Genomic DNA, 26,516 nt, shown 5'->3' on the forward strand with positions numbered 1-26,516 from the left:
ATGGAAGAAACATCAAGGGTGAAGAAGGTCAACTGAAATAGGGAAGTTGCTTCATAATGTTTAAAGGGCTGCTCTGTCAATTTGTTGACTTGAAAATCCTAAGTATTTTTGTTGGTGTTAAAATAGGAACTTATTGCAAGCTCCTAAAATGGTCCTCTGTTGCTCAAATGACGAAGCAATGTTTCTGTAGCTAAATAACCCCATGATCTGATAGGCCTCCAACTTGAATTGAGATGGCCTATTGGAGAGCATGCAACCCTGGGGTTCTCAGAACCTGGGATGTATTCCAACTGTGCCCACCTTCCAGTGATTTGGTGCTTTCCTCTCTCAAAACAGCAGCTCAGTCTATGAGTTAGGATTGATGTAATAATTGACAATTTTAAAAAATAAAACAGTAACAGGATTAATTATGTGTCAAATATTCATGTTAGGACTGTTCTGAGATCGAGCCCCACATCGGGCTCCCTGCTCGGCGGGAAGCCTGCTTCTCCCTCTCCCTCTGCTTGTGTTCCCTCTCTCACTGTGTGTCTCTGTCAAATAAATAAAATCTTTAAAAAAATAAAATAAAATAAAACAAACAACCCCTTCTAGCAGTAAAGATTAAAGCCAAGCATTTAATCGCTAACCCTTGCTCTTCCTCTATATTTTATCAAATGATCACTGTTTGGAAGAAGAGGTTTGGAAATCAAAAATATGAGATTCGATATTAGGATCTATCAATTTAATTACTTTAACAAATCATTAGGTCAAAGGACAAAACCATATTTCCTCCTCTGGTTAGAATCTAAAAATTGAACATCCTTTTTTTTTTTTTTTTTAAAGTAGGCTCCATCCCCAGTGTGGAGACCAACGTGGGGCTTGAACTCATGACCATGATATCAAGACCTGAGTGAGATCAAAAGTTGGATGCTTAACCAACTGAGCCACTCAGGCTCCCCTGAACATCCATTCTTTTAATAAAATAATAATGGAAAGGAAATTTCCTAAAACACACACACCCCACAACACAACTCTTAATTGACATTTTAAAATGTGATTATATTTCACTTACTAAGTTGCCAGTGATTTAAAAAGAGTAATAATATCTAGAGTTGGCTTGAATGTGAGGAAATGAGATACCATATGATACCATTTTACTCATGGTATTATAAATATTTCTGGTAGTATACATATTTCTGATAGGCAGTTTGTCAATTAAGTATCAAAGGCTTTTCATCCAGTAATTCCACTCTAGAAATTTATCCTAAAATACTAATTAGATATTCGGCAAAGGTGTGTAGAAACGATGTACTTACATAATGGTCAATTGAGATCAGACACCTTTACAGGGGAGGTTAGGAAGATATTCAGAAGAAAATGTTGACAAAAGCATATTGATGCTGCTAAGTGCATATCACATATTATTAGGTGGGAAAAAAGTGGACATGAATTTTATGATTCCCTTTTTTAGAGATCATATATACATATATGCCAAGAAAAAGTCTGGACAGAAATAAAAACTAGCAGTGATTATTTCTGAACAACATATTATCAAGTTATTTTATTATTGATAATAATATTTCTGCTTCTCTATATTTTCTAACTTTCCTACTAAGAATATGTGTTAATTATGTAGTAGAAGAAAATCATAAAACTCTGAAAATATACATTACTACAATTATTATGGCTGTGATTTAAATTGAACCTGAAGTGCAGTGTGTCCCCTGTTCACTTTCCCCTGGAACCTTAGATAGATAGATTGAATTTTAGGTTTTTCCTCTTCTGAAGATTGTTATTATTTGACTACATGGTAAACAAAGATTTTTTTTAAAGCATTAAGTAGAAAAGACATGAACTTTATATTCATAGTATAGTGTGTACATCTGATGGAACCCTCCAAGTACCCAAGCTTGTTCGTTATTTCACTGATGGGCAGTGTGACCTTGGGCAAGTCTCAAGCTCCTGATGTCTCATACTCTTTCTTTATCCAGAAAATGGGGATAAAAATATTCATGCTGAACCTCGTGGAGCTATTTGAGGAATGAAGTGAAACAATGGCCACAACAAAGTTTTATAAATTAATGAGGAGCTAGATATATGGGAAGGGTTATTCTCAGTATTTTTTTCTTTGCCCTTTTTCATCCATTACACATTTCTTGTGTTTTTAGAGATGCCATAAGGCTGATATTTTCAAAGTAAATGCATTTCAAAACCAGGGCAGATCAGCTCTGGTGCCCAAATGGTGCCCAAACAGCACCATTCTTGATATTAACAGCCCAAGATGGACTCACCTGCTGCCTGCTGAGTCATATGTGAAGCTGGGCTACAGAATGGAGTAAAGGAAAATGAAATAGAAGGCTTGGGTGTATTAAGATGGCTTCCCTCCTCATATTTCTAAAGAACTGTAATGCTTATGCCGAGTTTAGGCAAACGCAATCCTGATTATTTACATGGCATAATGGAAGTAAACACTCAAGGAGAAAGAAACCTGATGCTTTTACTCAGCGTGATATAAACCATTATCTCATGTTTTCTATGGAAAACAGTCTCAGCCGAGAAATTTGGTAACTCAATAGGCTATTAATAGGATGTGGAATGTGATTACTCCTTTTGGACTACTTCAATATGTAATTACTTCTAGGAGCTAGCAGAAAGAGACTCTATTAAACGATAATTATAGGACTGTATTTGCTTTAAGGTTTTGTAATAGCTCTAAACATGGGAGTTTTCATTAACTGTTTGCCATAGTTAATAAAGTCATTTTTCTTAAAAAGTAGCAATTCCCTGCAAAAGTGGTGGCTCCGCATAGGATTAGACTCTTACAGGGAAGGGCAGGGGAGACAGACTGTGCACTGGGCTGGCTCATCCATGGTAATAGAATCTCTTTGAAAATACTGATGGCATACCCGAAGTGTTGTGACAAAGTAAAATACTTACAACTCCCTAGAGAACAATATGTCTTCGTATAATGTTCTCAGAGGGTTAACAGCAACTAAATATTATTGCACACATAAAAACAAAGAAGACACAGCAGGTGATAGAGGCAAAGTTGGCACAGTGAGAAAAACCTAGAAACACCTGCTGCGTCAGGTGTTTCTGACCTGCTGACCACAAGTATCTGAGTCGACAGATCATAAAAGAGGGGGTGGCATAAGACGCGTGTGAGAACAGCAGTGTTTTCCAGACAAATAAGTCAATCACCTCGCTATTGATAAAACTAAATGTATGCTGAAATATTTCGGAAGAAGTATCTTCATCAAAAAACTGACAAAAGCCTAGGTTTATGTCAGCGTAGCAATCTATCAACCTAGGGTGGGATCCCAAAAGAGTTTGGGGATTAAGAAAAATCCAAGAGTGGAGGCAGGGATTCTCATGCACTCAAAGTGTACACATATCTTAGAAAGTATTATGAAAACATTGTGTGTGCTAACTTCTTCATTTCAGCTCTGGAAACACTTATTAAATGGCCACTACATGTCAGGGTCTCCCTGCTTTGGAGAAATGTACATTTACGAAAGGAAATTCCTATATCATACACGTGTAGCACTAGAGGTACATGAGCTCCCAGTTGAGAACTACTCATCTATCTCAGTGCTGAGTAGAGTTCTCTCTTAAAGGTGCTTAAGGCACTCACAGGTGCCCATCAACCAAAGCCAACAAGTAAAAGAAAAATCCTAGATGAAATAGAAAATTAAAGCCTCCAAGTACTGTTTCTATTTCAAAATGATAGGAATCACTGACAAAGTGAAGGACAGGTTGTTTTATAGGGTTCCTTGAAAACACAGGTCTCTCGTATAACTACCTTCACACCCAGGCTTTCAAGAGCACGACCACTGTGGAGAGCAAGGCATCAGGAAAGAAAAATCTGTCATGGCATCTAGGACATTTTATCCCACAGTCTCATTTGATATGTGCTTGATTTATTTCTTTTAAGATTTTATTTATTTATTTGAGAAAGAGAGAGAGAGGGAGAGAGCAAGCAGGGGAGTGGCAGAGGGAGAGGGAGAAGCAGACTCCCCACTGAGCAGGGAGTCCAATGCAGGGCTCGATCCCAGGACCCTGGGATCATAACCAGAGCTGAAGGCAGATGCTTAACCAACTGAGCCACCTGGGTGGCCCTTGATATGTGCTTTTAAAAAAGCCATAATTAAATGCTCAAATGAGTTTCAGAAATAATAAAGTATGTTAGATCCTATCCCCTCAAATCCAAGCAGCATAGGGAATTCCCTTACTTTAATATTAATCAACCCAGTAGAGCCAGTGGTTAGGGCTGTAACCTCTAGCCTCTGAGAGCCTGGGTTTAAGACCTAGGTCTAACTCCTAGGTGGCTGATTGACTCTGAACAAGTCACTTGATGGTTCTCTGCCTCCTTTTCCTCACCTTCACATGGGAAGGCTAATAATCATCCTGACTGATGGTGTGCTGAGAGTATGAAATTAGAGAGTGTAGGGAGGGTCTGGATGTGGTGTCTGGAGCATAAGTGCTGGGATTTATGGTACTGATAATAGTGATAACAGAGATGGGAAAAGTGATAATACTTATTAGGTTAACTTAAGCTCCTCTAAGCCTGATCTCAGTCACTGGGAAAGCAATCAGTCTATAACCTAGTGCACAGCAAGTGTGTGGCTAATGAAAGCCTATATACTCAGGAGGACCACCTTTTATTCCTATGTCAAATGATGGCATCCATCTTCCCATTTCCACAGACCTGCATTGTCACCAGCTTATAGGAACAGCTGCAGACCAAAATAGCCTGGCCACAAGTCAGGAAACTTATTTTTTGATCCTGGCTCGCTACCAACTTTGTCAAGGGACTCTATCAGTTTGGTCCTTACAACAAGAACAACTATTTCAAATAATTCGTGAGTCTAGAAGCTCTCTGATGAAATGAGAAGCAGGAATGATAGTAAATTCTGCCATGTTTACGGTTGCCAAATGATGCTTTGTTCATGCCCTTTAGGCAGTAATTCTGCAACCACCTTTAGGTTTCAAGCTCTATACCCAACCACACTGCATTAAAACCATGCTTGGAAGGGAAGGCCAGCTGAAAGATTACATTGCCTTACAAAGTTGAACTAATCTTTTTTAATGCTTTACTTGATATCAATATTCATAGAGCCATGCTTACCCCCAAGGGTTTATCAATCTCTTAAAAAAAGATAAATGAAGTTGTTTGCATATTGACCCTGTAAGCTTCCCCACTTGGTTTTCTCACTGCTTCATGAATATCAAAGCCAACAAAAAGAGTGAAATAAAATTAGACTCACTTATTCATAGGCACCAAATGAGCCCACATGTCTCAAAAATAAGGGTGGCATTATTATTTCTTCTTTGTTCTTCAACAGAGAGGTATTATTAAGATTAGGGAAAACACTTGTGCTCTGCAATATAAAAGCCATTCATTCTCCATTTCTACTTCTCTGAATGCATAGGAACCTTGGTACGAACCTCTGTTGTCTCTGACTGTGAAATTTGGATTGTGAATGATTTCAGGGGGTAGACTGAAGATAAATCTTGGTCCATTGGCTGTGTCATCCTTGTCATCTGCACTAATTGTAACAATTGGCTGAAAGAGAAAGGTGGTCCATAAATGAATCATGCTGACATTGACACATCATTTATTCAAAAATTCCTGGCTGGCTAAGAAGCCTGGGTTTAACAAGAGAACATAGCTACAGAGCTAAAGTTAGGGCTCTGAAGCCCTCTTGGGCAGTGGGAAGTATCTCTACGTGAAGCTCTCAAGACCAAACTCCGTTTCCAAATGCCTCGTTTATAGCCAGGGAAGAGGACAGCATCATTACCTGGTTAGAAAGTGGCTTGGTCTGATCACTCTCACAGATGAAGCCTTCATAAGGGGCGGCGAATTTGGGAGCATTATCATTGACGTCAAGGACCCTAATGGCCACTGGGACTTTGGCTTCCTGATGCCGGTTGTCTGAAAGAAGAGAATTCAGACAATAAATACAAGCCCTCCACGATATTCCAGTGTGTGAGCAAGTTTGAGAACCACTGGTCTATAGGTAAGTAAGCACCTACAAATCTTGGCTCCTAGGGCCCTGCTGCTCTGGGTTTAGACAATCCTGAGTGGCAGGATAAAGTGGGGAATCCCTCGGTGATGGCCATGAGTTCCAAGTGGCTGAGGGCTATCAGCTTACTTGCCAAGACTATACCTAGTTCTGCCAAAAAAATAAAAAATAAAATGAAAATATCTCTATGTGTTTATATGTCATCTTCAATAGATGACCAATAATAAATTTTAAAGCTTGAAAAAATATGCTTAAGACTAAAAAATATATTCTATCTCCGCTGTCTGTCATTTTCCAGAATATATATAGAGTCTGATGGAATAAAATTTGGTAAAGTAGAATCAGAATCCTTAGGAGAATACTTACGGATTTCTGCTGCAAAAACGGATATGTTGAGCCAGGCAGTTTCCTCTCTGTCCAAAGGTTTTGTGGTTTTAATAAAACCGTCCTCTGGATTAATAGTGAAAAACCTGTCGAGGTCAGTATGACGATCGATGGAATACCTAAGCAGAATGCAAATGAGGCAATTAGACAGAGACATTCCGAGCAGCTTAATATTTGAATATTTTCTCCATGCTATATTTGAAACAACTTTTTCAATGAATTGCTTGAGCTAGGTTTCCTTTTTAATCAAATTTACTTTTTAAACTTCATACATGAATCTTTTTTAGAAATCATTTTGCCACATTGGAATTCTTTATTCAGTACAATGAATGAAAGAGCTGTTTAGCATATATTTGATTGAGAAGCATAATGACATGTTGCATATTTCTTCATATTTACTACAATCACCCACTATCTGAATATTTATGAAACTGCATTTTGGAAGTGGGATTGCCTTGCTCCCAAACTACTCAGAAAGTCACAAATGTATCAAACCTTTATTAGATTTTTGCATTATTAAATAGTAAATAGTTTTAAGTTTATCTAAATTTATCATCAAGGATCATTTATGGTCCTAAAAAATCAGTTTTCTCCTTATTTAAAGAAAAATGCTAACTCTATTTTGAATGAATTTATTTATTTATTTGGTTTTAGGGGTTCCCAGGGAGCTTGGTTCTGAATTCCATGGTGAAATATGCAAAGCAGCCTTAGTCCTTCATTTGTAGAGCATTCTGCCCATACTTTCATGATGGGCTGTGCCTAATAGCATAACTGGAAGGTTTTAGCTACTCCTGTCCACTAGAAAATTTGCTTTTTACTAACAAAAGACAAAATAATTTCCAGAATATTACTGGATCGTATTTATGGCAAAGGGAAGAGGGAGATGGGACAAGAAGAATGGCCTATATTGAGGTGTGGTAAGGTAAAATATCTTGCCCAGGGTACCTGGAGTTGTAAGTAACAGAGTGCTGGCTTTTAATAAGTCTGTTGAATTCCAAAGCCCCTTTCCTTTTCACTCTGCCATACTGTCTCCAAAATGCAGAGCAAAAGTGGTTAGATTAACTCTGGGAGTTATACTGGGCTTCATAATTGGGTGGTTTCCTGCTCTTGGAGGGCTTAGCTGTGCTTTCCTAAAGTTTACAGAATACATATGTCTGAAGGCGTTCACTGAGGGTCATAAAAGCCAAGATATATTAAAGGTGGCAAAGACCATGGATGTCAGAGAATTTAATCTCTTCAATTTACAAATGATGGGATTTGCAAATGGCCGATTATCTAGTTCCTGGGGGACCCAACATTAGAACCCAGATCTTCCACTTCTAGATCATGTTGTTTCCACAGAGGTCCCCCACGTGGAGCTGCACTTCACAGTATAAAAGACAAAAGCTCATCCACGATATCATTCAACTTTGAAGCTCCCTGTGGGAATGGAATGATGAATCCCCTGCCCCAGTCAGGAAACTGAAGATAAACCATTTACAACTCGTAACTGTCAGGAGAGGCTCAGGAACATAGCTTTCAGCAGATAGCCCTCTGTGAAAAGGAGGCAAAAATAACAGAATTTCTTTTTCCCCTGCCACCAGGGAGTTTACTATCTAGTTGACATGACAAGACACATTCACAGGGACAAAGATAATTAACAATGCAAAGTGTTATTCTCTAGAAGCGAAGGGCATGAATTTCGGTTTTGTAAAGTCCCAGATACAAGTTCATGCTCCAGTACATATAAGCTCGGTGATATTGGAAAAGCCATTTAGGTTCTTTGAATCTCAGCTGACTTATCTCTTAAACGGGAATATTAACAGTACCTAGCTTTTAGCCTATCTGTAAGAATTACAGAATTACATGAAATGATGATACATGGTAAAGTATATAACCTAGCGCCGCACATACTGTAAACAGTACAACAAGTCATAGTTGCTCTTCTTTTTCTTGTGACTGCTGTCACACACTGTGGACAGACCATGGAAGTTCTCAGATGTCAGTCTACAGAGTGTGACCTTCATCCTACAGCCAGTGAAAAATCATAGAAAGCTTTTGATCAGAGGAACAAATAAATGGAATCGGCCATGGGGATGATTAATAAGGTAGGATGGGCAAGATGGTCGAAGCAAGAGAGAGAGTAGAGGAGGGGTAGAGTCATGGTTAGGCTCTGAATGAGGTGACAGGGTACAGGAGCTGGTATAGGAGTGAGAGCGGGGACAGAAGACTGTGTGATGAAGAGAGCACCAGCAGGAGGCTGGGAGAGTCCTAGAGAGTTCCTCGCCTGAGTGTCAGAGAAGGAGACATTGAGAAACACAAAAACAAAGGCAGCTTAGCAAGAAGGAGAGTTCAGAATTCCACTAGAGATATGCTGCCACGCTGAGAGAGTAACAAGTCAGCTCTGCCTCAGGTTTCACAGAATCAAGGTGGAGTCAGGTTTATTTCTTTTTAAGGGTGTCACAATAAGTATGAGCTCAAAAATAAGTTTTAAAAAAATGAGTGAGCCAGTGAAGGAAAAAAGCAAGTGTGTGAAAATTCACAGCAGACCGCAGGATAGGTACAGAATGGAATTAGAGAGAAAGATCAGCCCTGAGGCCGAGAATCTGGAGCATTAACTCAATTCAGTCACGCAGGGGTAGGAATGCTGTAGATGAGGGGACACACAGAGAGAGACGTCCAAGTCAAAAGGATGTGTCTCAGGGAGCCCCCACTGCCTGGACAGGGATCAAAGTCTAGTGAAGACCCCAGGGTGGTGCTGTCTCAGGCATGAACAGATTACTGCCAAGGAACCTAAGAAGAGAGAATATCTCCAAAAGCCAACAGTGAACAAAAGTGTATCTCATGCTACAGAGTCTGAGAAGAAAGATCTGCAAAATTTCCACGCAGCTAAGAGTTTGGTTGACACTATAGTGTCCTGCCCACGTGTCCAAGGACATGAATTCCTGTACAGGGGAAGATAAACAATCAGGAAATTAGGTAGTGCGGACAGCAGGACAGGAGACAAACCACATAAAAAGATTTGAATGTTCTATAATTTGAGGAACAGGGACTGAGTGGTTAAGGAGGGGGGGGTTCAAGGGCCGTACTGAGCATCTTTGGATAATTATAGACACGGAAATTGCCTACATGCACAGAACAGCTACCGCTGAGAACATGACCCAAATAACCAATCGCAGATGTGGGTCCTGGAGACAAGAGGCACAGAGGAAATGAGCAGTTGTTTCAAGTGTTTTTACGTCATCACTCTTCCAATGCATTGCTAATGCACCTCGATATTCTAAGGCCAAAGCTAACTCATTTAAAATCCATGCCATGGACATTTCTGAGTAGTTTAAAGGTGTTGTTATGCCAGTCCTTAGTCATTATGTAATATTTCTTCCTGCATAGAGAGAACACGGTACTCAAACCTTCTTGGGAAATTTTTTTATTGGAGGCTGTTTGGCTAGAGTAAGAAGCTCAAAATGGACTGAAGGCAGATCTGCACTGAAGCCCAGTCTTCTATACTCAACTGGCTAGGTGACTCTGAAGAGTGCATGTCACCCATTTGAGGCTAAGTATTTCCATCTATTGCATCCTAAAGCAGTCATAGCTTTAAAGGTTATCTGAGGATTAGTTTAAATAACTTAGTGCAACACATTGTCTGGGGCTAAGAAGATGCCCATTAAAGGGCAATTCTCTTCCTTTCTCCCAAAAGGGACAACACTCAAGGATTTAAAGGGCAACTAACAACATTGTCATTTGGGTCTTCCTCCTGCCCTTTCAGCATTTTCTTTGGTGTCAACAGAAAAACTCCATTGTTCATGGCAAAATTTTTTTTGATGCTCAGATTTGTTTACTTTTTTCCCCCAGCTTTACTTAGGTATGATTGACAAATAATAAAAAGTCTATATATAATGTGTACAATAAGGTGTTTTGCTATAAGTATAGTTTATGTAATGATTACCATGCTCAAGCTAATTAATATATTTATCACTTCTCCTGGTTACTATTTCCTGTGTGTGTGGTGAGAACACTTAAGATGGACTCTCTTAGCAAATTGCAAGTATATAATACATTTTTCAAAATAGCTAACAGGCTGTACATTAGATCTCTGGAACTTACTCATTTCATAACTGAAAGCGGTACACTATGACCACTATCTCCCCATTTCCCCACCCTGTAGTGGGAACTACCCTGGCAACCACCATTCTGCTCTCTGTTTCTCGAAGTTTCACTTTTTTATTTTTATTTTATTATTTTTTAAAGATTTTATTTATTTATTTGTCAGAGAGAGAGCCGAAGCAGGGGTGGGAGCGACAGGCAGAGGGAGAAGCAGGCTCCTCACTGAGCAAGGAGCCCCATGTGGGACTTGATCCCAGGACCCTGGGATCATGACCTGAGCCGAAGGCAGACGCTTAACCGACTGAGCCACCCAGGCGTCCCAAAGTTTGACTTTTTTAGATTCCACATATAAGTAGTATCATGCTATGTTTGTCTTTCTGTGTCTGACTAATTTCTTTTAGCAGAATGCCCTCCAAATTCATCTAAATTATCACAAATGATAGGATTCCCTTGTCTTTTTAAGCCTAATTTATAATACACACACACACACACACACACACACACACACACACACACACATCACATTTTCTTTATCTGTTCATCCATTGATAGATACTGAAGTTGTTTCCATGTCTTGGCTATTGGGAATAATGCATCAGTGAACATGGGAGTGAAGATATCTCTTCAAGATAGAGCCATTATGAAAAAGAGTATAGAGGTTCCTCAAAATGCAACTGGTGGCTGGATTTTTCCTGTGGGCTATAGCTTATCAACCCTGGAACCCGACAGACATTCCCTGACCCTTTTTGTGTGTGCCAAGGACAACACATAACATAAGGAGTCACTGTGATTTTGCGTGGTATGAGCACTGTGAGGTGGAAACTGCATCTGATCAATCAGTAGGGTGCCCTGGAAGAATTTCTAGATAAGGTGACACCCAAGTGGAGGTGGGATAAATGAGTATCATGTAGCAAGTTTGAAAGAAAGGGGAGCAGAGCTCCCCTGGGGAGGAAGAACATGCGAAGGTCAGGAATCAGGAAAGAGTACATTTGATTCAAAGAATAGGAAGTGGCCCAATTTAGCTGCAATCCAGGGTCTGATGCCAAAGGAAAGTAGACTGAAAAGGGAAGAGATGAGTAGAACACAGCAGGAATCGGGGTGGAGAGGCTCCAAGAAGAGCCGGACACTAAATAAGAGAGTTGGGATTATTCTGGAGGGAGCTGCAAGGGGGAACAGTTTGATCATTGATAACTGAAGTCTGAAGTCTGATATGATGTTTGGATGTGTGGTTAAAAATGCTCAGTCTGGCTATAGGACAGCAGAAAGGTGGGTGAGAAACTGGAGGCAGGGAGACCAGGAGGAGGCAGAGGAAGAAGTCCAGGTGAGAAAGGAATCAGTGCGGGGGCACCTGGGTGGCTCAGTCGGTTAAGCGTCTGACTCTTGATTTGGGCTCAGGTCACGATCTCAGGATCATGGGATTGAACCCTGCGTGGGGCTCCCCACTCAGCGCAGAGTTTGTCCCTCTCTGTCTGCTCCTCCACCACTCTCTTGCTCTCTCTCTCAAATAAATAAAATCTTTTTTAAAAAATGGCATTAGTGGAAGGGCCATGGACAAATAACCAGCTTCTGGAATCCAACCCCGGGGCAGGTTTCAGGCAGCTGTGTATTCCTGTCCCATCCATGTCTCCGATGCGAGACCAGCCTTCTCTGGCTATCTTCCTCCCTTCTCATCTCCATCCTCTTCCTCATCGGCCTCATCTGTCATTAACACAGGTTGGGGAGAGGGGAAGGCAGGGTTCTGAATCACTTTTCTAGCTAGTTTTTTAAGTTATAAAGATAGATCCATAATAATAAAAGCACTCTAAGTTTGCGTGGCCCTTTGTTATCTCTTCAAAGTGCTCAGTAGCCATTAGCTAGACAGAGCTTGCTCTCCTAGCCCCCTGTTCACTGGCTGTGTCGCTCTGGCCAAGTCACTTTGCCCCGTGGAGACTCCATGTCCCCTCAATTTAAGTGACAATAATTCCTATAAAATAAAGTTGCTGGGATACATTAGATCCTATGTCTAAAACACGTAGTAGAGTAACTGGAGCATAGAAAAGTGTTCCATAAATTGTAATTACGATGATTACTTCATAATCCTTATTCCTACTTCAGCACAGCTCCCTAAGACAGGCCCCGCTGAGAGCTGCCTCCCCTCATACATGTTGTCAAGTCTGCTGCAGACAGAAATTAGGTAGCTTGAAAGAGCCGATCCAAAAAGTTCGTGGCAGAGGGGGAGTCAAACTCACATCTCCTGAATCTTAATCTTGTTTACACTGCATTGAACCAGATCATCTTGGACCCTTTTTGAAACTGAAGGATGTGCTTCCCTCAGGGCTTTCCTAAAACTTCTTGCCTCGAAAATTCCTCATCCACGCCTTTTAAATAAATGTCTGTACCTTATGGGGCTGTTGGCAGCATCTGGGTCTTTGGCATGCACTCTCCCAACCACCGTGCCTGCAGCTGCATTTTCCTGGACTTCATGGATGTAACTTGGGGCCAAGAACATGGGGGGCTCGTCAGTGTCTTCCACTGCAATCTTCACTGTCACGGTGTCCTTGAAAGGCCCGTTGCTGATGAACTTTGGGTCGATGTGCACGTTGGCTGCTTCTACCTTCAAGCTGTATGCTCTTTTGGTTTCAAAATCTACGGGCTGGCAAGAAAGAAGGGAAGATTGACAACCAATTCCTTGAAAGAATTATGGAGGAGAAAGACCAGATTGTTTTACAGGGCAGAGTGAATAGCTCCTCAAACGGAGAAAATCAGGGTCTATTCAATATCCAATTACCTGAGCCATTTGGTCAGAAAATCAGACAAATCAATTGCTGAAAGCTGGACTGTGTTCCGTGGGTAATTCCAGGAGCCCAACAGACACAGGAGGACCACATCATCGAAAATGAACTTCATTGTATAATAACAACACTAAAGCTGTCCGAATCACTCACTAAAATCATCTAAGGAAGGGAATTAAAACACTACAAAAGTAAATGATGTAGCCCATTCTGTAAAGTACTAAGAATCTTGGTAATAAAAACACCCACTGAATTTCAGCACAAGTATGTCTTGTTAGATGACTCCTCTCCTACACATACACACACACACACACGCACACACACACAGTTAATTATATTGACAACCTAATTTTAAATTTTCTGACCATGTAGCACTTCCCAAAGTCTGGGACCCAGACCAACAGTGGCCCTTAAGATGACTTCAGGTAATTCATGGGTAACTTTGGTGGATGGATTTGCTGAATGACATTAACTTACTTATTAAGTTACTTACTGACATTAGTATTCCTTTTCTAATTCTTCCACTACCAAACAGGTCAAGGATACATCAGTAAACCTCAGTATAGTGCTACTTTTTAACATATATGATATGTTTCCTGATCTCCTTTTGAGAGACTGTGATAAAACTGTCTAGCTAGAATGTAATGACATCATTTTATTTGACTGCAGTCATTTCTAGGTTACCTTCCATTTATGGCAAGTGATATAGGACAGTGAGAATAATGCTTCCCTGTTAAAAGAATGCATATATGTTTAAAAGAAGCCCACTTAAAGAAAAAAATTATCAACAGTATAGATTTCACACAGAGTCAAGAAAAATTGAGAAGTAGTATTTGAATGACTGCAGTTATTGAGAAATTGATGGTAAACACTCCCTCTTTCTGAATGAGAGGAGGTACAAATGAATCAATCAGCCAAAGGTGAGAAGTACAACTGTGGCAGAGAAACAAGCCCGGATGCCTAGGAAAACAGAACTTTCTAATTAGCACTCAGGATGATGCTGAACTACAAAATGTTTGGAAAGAGTTGGGTCTTTTAAGGTTAGCATCTGCCTGCCATGCTGTTGTCAACTGCCTGGCAAACACTTATTGTGAATGGGCATATAATCATAGGGTTTAGTCCTGACCTAATTCTACAAAGCTCAAAACTAAGGACGATTCCAGTTTCAGGAAGGAGAAACGCATTCAAAGTTTTTCCCATCATCTTCCCACCCCAACACCCCAGACTCAGGGAACATTCTTCTTCCTGAAGGAAAATCCGACACAGCCGATCCACCCTTCTGGGACTCAGCAGCTTCTTTGTCCTCTGGGTTACTGAGCAGCAGAAAGGAATGTTATTTATGGGCTGCAGGTACAAGATTGCTGCAATTTCTCAAAAATCTCTCCCATTATTACACAATATAAAAAACTGGAATATGATAGTTCTGAGAGCAGGTAAGGAGAAACTTTCTAACCTCAGGTAGCCTGTTGATGCTTTTAGAGCAGAACTTTTTGAACTCAATTTAGGCATATGGCTAGGGACCCAGAGCCCAGAGCCATGTTCCCAATGGACAGCACTGTTGATGCTGAGGCTATTATAGTCACACTGCAGTCTGATACTTTTCAGATTCCAAGCAAAACTCCCCAAATCCTTGCAAACATTTGTCTGGAATGCCCTTGCCTAGTTTGGTGGGATTTGACTAAGTCTTCAGGTGGTCAGCCCAATCCTCATTGCCTTGTGAAATCAACTTCCCTGAGCTGCCTTTCTGCAGTCCTTCATTCCTACCCCTGCTAGGTGGGGGTTGGGTGGGGGGCATCCCAAAGGACCTTGTTGAGTCTTGTTGATCTTTGCTTCCCCGCTCCCCAGGATTGACTGTAACAAGTGAGCGTCTACACTAGTTGTTTCGAGTGAATGGGGAGCAAGGCTGATGGACGAATGACCTTTACACATTTACCTACAATTTATACCTTGACTCTTTCCAAAAAAAGATTTAAGGTAGTTTCCCCTATGAACATTTGTATCCATGTTATGAGTAGTTGAAATAAAGCTAAATGAGGCAACACACTACATAAACCATAAAAATCTTAATACCCCTTAATTTACTAATCCCACCTCTGAGAATTCTCCCTGAGGGATTAATTCAACAGAAAACCAAAACAAACAATATTCAAAAATGCATGGTGTTTGTCAGATTTAATAAAGGGTTATATCTAATCAGGGGAAACATACACACAAAACACCAAATCCAACTGTGAGATTTTATTAAGGAAATAATGGTCCATCAATAGGATGGGATGTTATGTAGTCATTAAAAATGATTATGTATATTATATAACAGCATGTAAAATGTTTATGATATGACATTAAGTTAACAAATCAGATCACTCTAGCATTGCAACTGTGTCAAATGTTATAGACCCATACGTATATACATGTGGACAAAGAATATAAAAAAATACTTGGACATAAAAGTAGTTTTTAAAATAGGGGATATTTAAAATGTCTTCTAATGCTGCTCTCACACTGCTTTACAAGGAGTTTATTTGGTACAAAGGAAATAGCTCAGAAACTGCACCAGGATCTCTGTGCCATAAATAGGAGCCCACTTGATCAAGGGCGTTGTGATGAACAGATTGGATTTTCCTCCCCAAGTCCACCAAGCCACCGACAGGTTTCATTTTTATTTCGCACTGGTTCTTCAGCTAACCACACAGAGACTGTCTGAATATCCTGAGGGCACGTTCTCTCTTATGCACCATTACACCTCCGACGCTTACTGTGTCTGACACAGAGTCAACACTCAAGAAATATTTATTGCTTCCTAAGCTACTTGATACATGAATGACTCCACCTCCTACATGTCTCTTAAATTCTTCACCCTAACCTGTTCTGTCTTCTTCAGTTCTTTGTAATTTCTCCCTTGGATTCCAACAACAGTGTTTCAGTTGGTCCCACGGTATCCAACTCAAACTCTCAAGACTGAACTCATTCAAGTTTCTTAAATGTGTCCTGTTTCTACAATAGCAGCCCCTCAGGAGCTCTTTTTTTGGGGGGGGTGCCTTCCTCTCCTTATCTATCTGGTAAATTCCTACTTCTCTAGGAGTAAATCCTTACTTGTGTAAGAAGTCATTCATGACCCATATTCATAGATTTTATCACACTTTATTACAGTTGGTTCTCAGTTGGGGAGAGATTTTGCTCTACGTCCACCAGGGATATGAGGCAATGTCTAGAGCTATTTTTAAATCATCACAACAGGTGGGGTGCTGTAGTGTGTGTGCTTACATCTAGCAAGGAGAGGCCAGGGATGCTGCTCACCATCCTACAATGCACAAAACAGCCCGGGCAACAAAGAATCATCGGTCCTGAAATGTTAATATGCCCAGGCTGAGAAAACCTGCTCTATTTTGTCTTTTCACTCAACTGTCCTGTTAAATTGTGACCTCCCTATAGCCAGGACTCTGTCTTTTCAACTTTAGATGTCCAGCCTCTCACAAGGGGCCTGCTTACAAAGAATAAGAACTCAATAACTCTTGGTAGAAAAATGGGTGAATGAATTAAGAAATGAGTAAAAATACCATATTAAAGAATCTTTTAAGAGAAAAATACGTCCATGATCTCTCTATATTCTCTTATATTATTAAATCACATATAATGACTTCCATAGGATTCATCATTTTATACAACTACATTCACCCCTCAAAATTCTTTTCCTTCCTGGTGGACATTTAGAACTTTGTGCTACAAGTTCAAGCAAACATTCTTTTACAAATGAAATAACATCATACTGTGCCCTAAACCTAGACTTCAGTGCTTTATAGAAGATGATTCCTTTGCCTGGAATAAACACACTGAATTGGGGGGAAATGTGCAAAATAATCATATGCAGAGAGCTCATTTGTGATGTGTGAGTTCCATGGGGTGATTTAAATGTTTCAGGATCTTAGAGACACAGTACATGTTTATACCTTGAATACACTGAAAACAGGTGACAACCTTAGCATAACCAACTACCCAATTACTTGAACAGCAAAGGGTGGGAGGCAGGAATTGCTGATGTCAATGTTCATATGTCAGTGTCAAGCAGAAGGGAAAGTAATATTAATTAACAAGGTAAGCTGACAACTCTGTGCTAACACATAAGTCACTCAGCTACTTTTCTAGCAGAAAACCAGAGGGAGTGATCACCCCAGCCCTCCGTTGTCGATGATTAGGCTGCCACGGCCACTAATTCTTTGTCACTAATGTTGACTTTTCCAAGTATCCAAAGTTCACCTCAACTTCCATATTCTTTTACGAAAGAGTCACCTCCTACCTTCTCTTTGTTTTGTGTCCCATAGACTATCTCCCAAACCCAACAACGCTTGCAAGTATTGCAAAAAGTCAGCTTCCGAGAGCACATCTCTCTCTGCTTCCCTAACTAAAAGATTCCTCCCAGGAATTTCCCCAACCCTACTCCTGCCTGCTCTCCAGCTACTGGCCTCTTTATTGATTCTTCGAATTAATTTTTTATCAGTGTTACAGTCCAATCTTTCCCATCACACCAAGGAGCTTAATATTCATGCTACAAAACCAAGCTGAAACTGAATGCTTGATTAAAACCAAGGTAATCCCATCATCCAATTCAGATTTAATGCTCCATACACTTTGATGATGGAGAGGTGTTGATTTCTCAAGTGGTAAATCAGGGGGGAAAACCATTTTAGAAAATACCATAACTATTTCTTCACTTGAAAGTGAATCCTATCTGGCTTCCTTTACAATCCTTTCCTGGCCCAGCTGTTTCCAAAATGTTTTGAGTGGGAAGTTGTTCCAGAATACCCTAGGTTTGAATTTCATGTCCATGAGCTGCTAGCCATGTGACTATGACAGGATCAAATTACCTAATCTGTCTGAGCCCCAATCTCTTCATAATTAAATTGAGATACCATTGCCCATCGGGACAATATTATCTACTTTATATTATTTTTCTGAAAAATAAATGTTTGTAAGATGCTCAGACTTCATTTAGCCTATATTGAGTATTGAGTAAATTTTAGATTTTTAAAATAAAACCAGGACAAACAATAAACTCCTCTTTGCTGTGAGTTAATTCCAGGACACATTTTTAGGGACAATTTAGCTGACTGTGGGGGAAAGTCCATCATTGCTGTTTCTCAGGCTCAATTTTGAGAGAAAATCAAGCAGTGGATTGGCTCAAGTTTCACATAGGGCCCAGCAGTGCAGTGGCCCTTGGAAGCTTCAGATGGGAAATGCTCTGAGCAGCCAGTATGAATAGAGTCAGCTTGGCAGAGCCAAAGGAGGAACCCCTTACATGCTCAGGGCTGTTTGTCCAAATTCTAGATTTATCTACCTATCTACCCTTCTGTGTGAAAACGGTGCTAAATCACAGAAAAACTAACAGGCAGTTGGCTGGCATCCCCAGCCCCTTTGCTAGCTCCCTCTGCAGTAACAGAAGGGGATACAGTTCTGTTATGGCCCAGAACTGGGAGCTGAACTGCAAAGTCAGGCCAGCTCCCAGTTGTCCATATTCTTGTTGCTTAGCCTTCCGCTCTGCATTCGCTGCAGTGTTGCCTTGGAAGGGCTGGCTGGCCCACTCACACACCTGCGTCCTCACCCTAACTCACCTTTTTCAGTTTGACCACGCCTTCCTGTGTCTCATAGTCCGTCGTGATCTCAAACAAGTCCATACCATCTCCATCAACAATATTGTATGTGACTAAGCCATTTTCTCCAATGTCTGGGTCTTTTGCCTTTACTCTTCCTACTTCCTCCCCGGGGACAGCTGCTTCTGACACAGACATCTGGTATACGCCTAGAAGAAGAAGACATCTATTTTTATTTTCCCTTTTATTTGACAGCTGTAAGACTTTAGATTTCATTGAATCCCAATAAATTTCTCAAAGGGTTTGAAATTGAACTCTCTATTGATTGAAAACATGAAAGAAGTGAATGGACAGGAAGGAAGATCCCACATGGCCTGCTTGTCAAAGAAATGTGTTCTACAAAGGATGATGAAACAGTATCGGGGTCCAGGGTTATGTGGTGGGGTCACCTGCCACGTGAGAGAAAGGAAAACAATACTCAGTTCCATTTCCCATCAGGCAGTGATGGAGGACCATATGTATCCTTATACGTTCAAAGAGCAAAGACTTCTTGTCTTCAGGATGGTCCACAAGTTAATTCCAAAGCACTGCCAGGTACCCAGAAACACATCCTTCTCTTTAAAAAAACTTCCACAGCTCCATATTTTTTTTTTAAAAAATCAAAAGCAAATTCTATCCTTCAAGGTTATGACTCTTCTAACTCTATAGTTGACTCTCCTCTTATATCACCTCCTTCACCATTTGATCAATAAGCACTGCCTTCTCTGGAAAGGTTTCCCACAGTGTGGTCTGTCCATTTATACTTATTTAATATTTACTGGGAACCTAATGCCAGGTGCTGCTTTAGCCCCTGGAGACTCAGTGGTGAATGAAATCGTCAAGTTTCTTCCCTTACTGAGGCACACTGAAGAGAAGAAAAAAAGCAAATGTATACCTACTCTGACGTCATTGCCAGAAAGAAGAAAAATAAAGTAGCGTAAGGGGTAGAGGGTAATGAGACAGCCTGTGACTCTGTGTGAGCGTACATGGTTTGTGAGGGGCATGGTACATGTGTGAATGCATGTCTGGGTGTGTATGAGTGTCTGGTACGCATATGCATGCATGAGTGTGAGTGTGTATATGAATGTGTGTGTGTGTGAGTGTGTACACTTGTGTTAAATATGTCTGTGTGAGAAGAAGAAAGAAGGAGAATCAAGATTGATTTGGAATTAGTTGGTCAGAGAAGACGTCCCTCAGAAGAAGGCATCTGAACTCCCTTGAAGGGTTAGCAATCAATCATGTGAATCTCTGGGGATAAAAATTACAGACAGAGCAAAGAACAAATGGCAAAAACCCTGAAATGGGCACATACTGAAGACATACAGAAGCAAGAATTCAAGTACGGCTGGAGCTTTCTGTAAAAGGTGAGGGCATGGGTGGGCTGGGGCCCATCTGTGTAAAGGCCATTGCAGGAAATAGGAAAGACTTCAGGTTTTGTTTAAGCTTGGTGGAAGCCACTGGAAGGTTTTCAGTAGAGAAGCCGGATTTGAGATGATTTTATCTGCATTTTTGCATTTTAAAAATATTCTGTGTGAAACAATATAGAGAAACAAGGGTTGAAACCTTGTCTCTACCACTTCCAAGTTGAGTGGTTTTGGACAAGTCACTTAAACTCTTTTAAGGTTTAGGTTCCCTTCCATGGATTTTATGAGTTCCAGTACTGTTTGTATATTTATCTATATAATGTGGCTTTGAATGCTTTCAGGTTGACCCATATTCTACTTAATCACACCATAATCTGCATAGTCAAGGACAACTGGGAGGTGTAGTCTTCCCTGATAAGTCTCTGTAGATAATTACCAATTTACACGATGGTTTACAGAAACCTGTTATGGTTTTCTCCAAATCTCGTTCGAGTTCATGGCAATGAAACTAGTATCTGCGCCGAAGCAATGTAACTTTACTATATGGTCGCATGTGAGCAAGGGCATTAATGGCTGCCTGCTAATAATCCTGTTTGTTTCTTCCTTCTACGCACCAAACAATTTTGTAGTGTGGACAATGGAGCATGCAGTCTGTTAGAATGCTATATAAGCCTTAAGCTTATTGGGGGTGCTGAACCTTGTGCCCGACTGGGCAAAGCAGTCTTTCTTCAGCTCTTCTGGGACCTTACGAGAACTGTTTATTGCCTGGTAATCCTATCTCAGTATCTCCCTTGTGCAGACCATTGTCTTTGGATTCCTCTGAATGGCCATGGTGCCTTCCTGGGACCATATTTGTTTGCCTGCCTTGTTCCCAGGTTTGCAAAAAGTGCCATCTCTCTGACAATAAACTCCCAGGCTCTACCAGCTACTCTCCTAATCTAGTGATGAATCCCCCATGTACTAGCAGAATCAGCAACATTACAAGCACACTGTACCTTTGTCTATATCTATATATACATAAACAGATTTATGTTCAAGTTCTGGCTTTGCTACATTCTTGTTTTTTAAATTTGACTAAGTTTTCAATTTTAATTCCAGTATAGTTAACATACAGCGTTATATTAGTTTCAAGTGCACAATATAGCAATTCAGCAATTCCATACATTACTCGGTGATCATAGGACAAGTGCACTCTTTAATCCCCATCACCGATTTCACCCATCCCCCACCCACCTCCCCTCAGGTGACCATCAATTTGTTCTCTATAGTTAAGAGTCTGTTTCTTGGTTTCTCTCTCTCTTTTTCTTTTGCTAGTTTGTTGTGTTTCTTAAATTCCACGTGAGTGAGATCATATGGTAAATTTGTCTTTCTCTGACTTACTTCGTTTAGCATTATACTCTCTCGATCCATCCATGCTGGTGCAAATGGCAAGATTCACTCTTTTTGTGGCTGAATAATATTCCATTGTATATATATGTGCCACATTTTCCTGATCTATTCATCTATTGATGGACACTCGGGCTGCTTCCATAATTTGTCTACTGTAATAGCCAATAATGCTACTATAAACATAGGGGTGCCTGTATCCCATTGAATTAGTGTTTTTGTATATTTCGAGTAAATGCCCAATAATGTGGTTACTGAATTGTAGGGTAGTTATTTTTAACTTTTTGAGGAAACTCCATACTGTTTTCCACAGAGGCTGCCTCAGTTTGCATTCCCACCAACAGTGCAAGAGGGTTCCCCTTTGTCCACACCCTCACCAGTACCTGCTGTTTCTTGTGTTTTTCATTTTAGGCGTTCTGACAGGTGTAAAGGGATAGTTCATTGTGGTTTTGATTTGCGTTTCCTCGATGGTAAGTGATGTTGAGCATCTTTTCATGTGTCTATTGGCCATCTGTATGTCTTCTATTCCTGTCTTCTGCCTGTTTTTACCTGGATATTTTTTGTTTTTTTGGGGGTGGCTTTGCTACATTCTTTGGGCAACTCATTGCACCTTTCACAGAATCCAGTTTTACCTGTAAAATGTAGGCTCTTGTAGAGATATTCAGTAATAGTTACGATTCATTAAATGATGGTAGATGTTGTAATTATGATGATTAATAATCTTACAAAATCATTTCTTCTTTTATTTCCCTCAGCAATCCTATCAATTTTGTATAAGGATCACAATCCCCCAGATAAAAATACTGTTGTTGACAACTTACGCCAGATATAAGATTTTATACAAGCCTATGTAGTTCTAAAAATATCCTATTAATTAAGATCTACAGAAGACTGTATTCTCCAAAACTGGCCAAAGCCATATCTCCCATCCCACATGCTTTTCCTTCAACATGACTTTGACAGTCTTTCCATTGAGAAACCTGGTCTACAAGAACTCTCCTTAAATTTGGGCAGTCTTATGACTACAGTGGAGATGATGTGATGTGATTTCTGAAGTTAGGTCATAAGAGACAGTACAGTTTCTGCTTGATATTCTTGGGGCTCTCACTTTCAGAACCTATCCGAGCCATTCCTTGGTGAGCCCCACATGGAGAGAAACCAAGAGCCAACACCAATTCATCAGCCATGTAAGTGAGCATTCTTGGAAATGGATCCTCCAGCCTCAGTCAAGCCATCCTCACTTGATGCTATGGAAACAAAGATAAGGGGTCTCCTCCAAGTTTTGCCCAAATTACAGACTTGTGACAAAAATAAGTAATTATTATTGTTTTAAACCACAAAGGTTTTGGGCAGTCTATTTTAAAGCAAGACAACCTACTCAGGTACTATTACCTCCAGATTAGAAATGAGAACACTGAGACAGAGAGAGGTTAATTAATTACTAGATTGTGTCACCAGTATCTAGTGAAATACCTAGCAAAATAGATTTTCTGTTTCCAGGGTCATAGAACTTTTTAGGTTTCCTTTTCCTTCTACTACCTGTATTCCACCTTCACTTTTTTCGGTAGCTGTTGTATTGTTTTGGTTTTCATTTTTTGCATGAATGATAAAGAGACACCCTTCTTCTAGCTTTCTTTTTGAAAGCTGAGTAAAGCAGGAACGGGTCAGAGAAGGGCTGGCCGTGGCCCCATTAAAATGTGAAAGCCAAGCCCACCTACTTACTCTGCGGAAACTTTGGTGGATTGTCATTGACATCGGTCAGTGTGATCGTCACTTTGGTTGTCCCTGAGAGTCCACCCATGTGTCCACCCATGTCCTTGGCCTGGATCACTACGTGGTACTCCTCCTTGGCTTCCCTGTCCATGTTGGGAAGGGCTGTTCTGATGATACCTGGATAGGCAGGAGGGAAACATCACACATATTCATTGATAACAACATTAAAACAAAAAAGTTCTAGGCACAGGGGAAGCAAAGAGGAATAAAATAGAACCTGCCCTTACAGAAGAGTCACTTCAACATGCTAATTATAATAAAAAGCAGCCATACCTGGAACACTCTATAGATAGATGTCTTTCTCAGCAGATTGTCATAATTATTAATATAGCATTAAAATTGTATGTGCTTTATATGTTGCATTGTAACTGCAAGTAATAACCTCATTATTCTCAGGGATCACAATGACATTGCACGCTACCTGTCTGTGCTTCTACTGAAAAGTAGGGCTGTCCTTCCAGGATGCTGTATACTAACTTGGCGCTGTTTCCATAGGTAGGATCATCGGCATCTGAAGCGGTCACCTGGATGACCGATGTCCCTTAAAAACGAAATAAATTCATTAGCAACACCCTCTCGGCTTTTTGAATTATATTCTAATTTACAAAGTTCCATCTTAAAATTAAAAACTAAGAAAAGCCCCACAATTGCGTAACATGCTTGCTTTTCTGGGTTTGAGATGTAAAATCTTCCTCTCTTCCTCTTTTTCTTCCTTCATTCTTTCCTTCCTTAAAAAAAAAAAACCTCCCTTGGCTTAAAAATGAACTTTCTGAATTCCTAATACATTGTGCTATGCTTAGTAGTTAAAATAATACTATGAACATTACTGCAAAAACATTCTAAGACCCATGCAATTGAAATGTTCAAGATATCAAATAATTAAATAAAAATCCTCCCGAAGAGTATAATAAAGGATAATTAATGATGAATTGCTTTTCGTAAAAGGACAGAGAGCAGTCTAGCATCTGTAGCAGAGCAATAAATACATCATTTTATTGTTGCTTTGCATGTAATAAAATAGCTCCTAATACTACATTTTAATTAACTTATGGCTATAAATATTGTACAGAATGTTGTTCCCCGGTGACATGAAAATTGCTTCTTCCCACCTCTAACGGGTCTGGTAGTCATTTAACAGAAACCACCCGTAGACATCGGTGGGTCTGAAGGAGAGGAAACCAGGGAAATGAAGGAAGGTGGGATTCTGTTTCTCCTGGCAGAGCCTCTCTTCCCTGATGGTCACAAGGACTTGAGGGCACAGAGTGCTGGACTACAGAACGGGGTGCGGTGCCGGAGGAAGCGAAACAGCATTTAGTGCCTCTGAGCCAGGCACTGTTTCGGGCATGTTCTGTGGGTTCCCCCAGCCTCCCTCAGCTCCTCATTTTTACATCAACTGCATTTTGAGAAATTGGGTGTGAGGGGTAGGAACTTTTGCCATCTATTTTGCAAAGTGGATTATTGCCAGAGTCAGGAGTCTAACCCCCATCCAGCAACCAACCAAACCCACAGTCTCTCGGTGACATTTTTGGCAGGGGGGCAAGGTTCTGTGTGGGGGGCAAGGGAGCCCTTTTACATAGCCTCCGTCAACCCTTTAATTTACAATTGTAATTCTTATATGGTGTAAAAGTCAATCTTGCTTTTTTCTAATTACTTTTCTGTAATTCATTATTTCATGCAAGTGACTCTTCTCGAGCTCTTCCCATACAATCAGGCTCTATTCTAGGTGGTAGGGGTTTCTAAAGGAGAATAGGCTCTATTCTCTACCATTGTGGTTGAGCTGAGGAAATTATTAAATCTCTATGCTTCATTTGCTTCTGGAACTCCACTAAATCCATTACGACTCCTTGTATTTTACATCTATGTTACTTAACCCTCATCACAGTTTACATTATCCTCACTTTATAGATGACAAAATGAAAACTGAGCAAGATGTGACAAGTTGCCCAGGTTCCGCTGGCTGGTGAGGGGCACAGCCCCAGTACTGTGACAAGAGACTCTACTCTTATAAGCCGTGACAGAAGGTCTGGGTGCTAGCCTGAAGCATCACGGGGCTCCTTGAGGTGGGGACAACGTAAATTCCTCTGGAGTATTCATTTGGATGACAGGCCTTTCCTTCTGGCTCAGTTGCTGATGCTACTGTCCCCTATTTAACGATTTGGTTCATGTCCGCTTTTTTCTCATTAAAATCCCAAGGCAAATACTGAGAGACTAAAGGACCGGTCATGGCCAGGGAAGAGAATCAAGAAATGAAGCCTGACCTTCATAAAATGTGAGAAGAGCCTGACTTTATCTGGAGGAGGAAAAAAGAGACTTTTTTTTTAATCCCAAGTTCTACATGCAAAGTGGAAAGGGTTTGGGGGTCACTTCTGCCTTTAACTTTTTTGGGCAGGTTGGTACCTATTCTTGCTGCTTGCTTTTCTCATCTGTCAAATGGGCAGTTTGGCCCAGATGATTCTTAAGTCCATTCGGACTCTAAAATTTCTGATTCATATAACCAGACTCATTCCCTGATCAGAACAGCCCTGATCACTGCCTGAAAGACGAACCTTTCTCAATATGAGGCATGTTTCTCAAAAGCCCACGACTGCATGTGTTCTATAAAGCCAAACAAAAGTTGCTGCCAGGAAAATGTGGCCATCTGAAGAAATCGTTCAGAGAAATATCCTTTAACAATGCAGTGTGTGTTTAACCCTGATGAAAAGACGTATCTACTTCTAAATTATTCTAACAGATCGTGACATAGTGTCATGACTAAGTGTATATTCTGGAGCCACTTAATAGCTCAGATGACCTTGGATAAATTAGTTAACCTATTTCTAGCTTGGGTTTCCCATCTGCAAGATATGTCAAATAGGACCTACCTCACTGTAAAGATGAATCATTGCAAAAATTAAGTGCAATAATGCCATGGAAATCACTAATTAGCATGATGTCTACATGCAACAAATATTACCATCCCTCTGACTTCAATAGACATCAATGTGCGCTAGTGACTGAACTATATTGCTTCTAATCCAGCAAGACTAGAAATGGTCATTCCATTTTACAGAAAGTAACACTGAGGCTACGAGAGACAGACCCGGATCCAAGTCACATAGCTAATGAGTACCAGAGCCAGGATTCCCT

At 40.5% G+C, this 26,516-nt stretch overlaps 1 protein-coding gene across 2 annotated transcripts in view; it reads right to left on the reverse strand.

Annotated features, from left to right (window-relative positions):
- Positions 1–26,516, reverse strand: part of CDH11 (cadherin 11) — a 142,726-nt gene that overhangs the window by 10,781 nt on the left and 105,429 nt on the right. For both annotated transcript variants that reach the window (XM_032424355.1, XM_032424354.1), the window contains 7 exons: positions 23,812–23,931; positions 23,340–23,507; positions 18,850–19,037; positions 12,851–13,104; positions 6,372–6,508; positions 5,781–5,914; positions 5,428–5,545 (listed from right to left, as the gene is read on the reverse strand). In XM_032424355.1, coding sequence (XP_032280246.1) covers positions 5,428–5,545; positions 5,781–5,914; positions 6,372–6,508; positions 12,851–13,104; positions 18,850–19,037; positions 23,340–23,507; positions 23,812–23,931 — 1,119 coding nt within the window. The remainder of the gene's footprint in view (positions 1–5,427; positions 5,546–5,780; positions 5,915–6,371; positions 6,509–12,850; positions 13,105–18,849; positions 19,038–23,339; positions 23,508–23,811; positions 23,932–26,516) is intronic.

This window comes from Phoca vitulina, unplaced genomic scaffold, assembly GCF_004348235.1.
Source record: "Phoca vitulina isolate PV1807 unplaced genomic scaffold, GSC_HSeal_1.0 scaffold30, whole genome shotgun sequence".
NCBI classification, from domain to species: domain Eukaryota; kingdom Metazoa; phylum Chordata; class Mammalia; order Carnivora; family Phocidae; genus Phoca; species Phoca vitulina.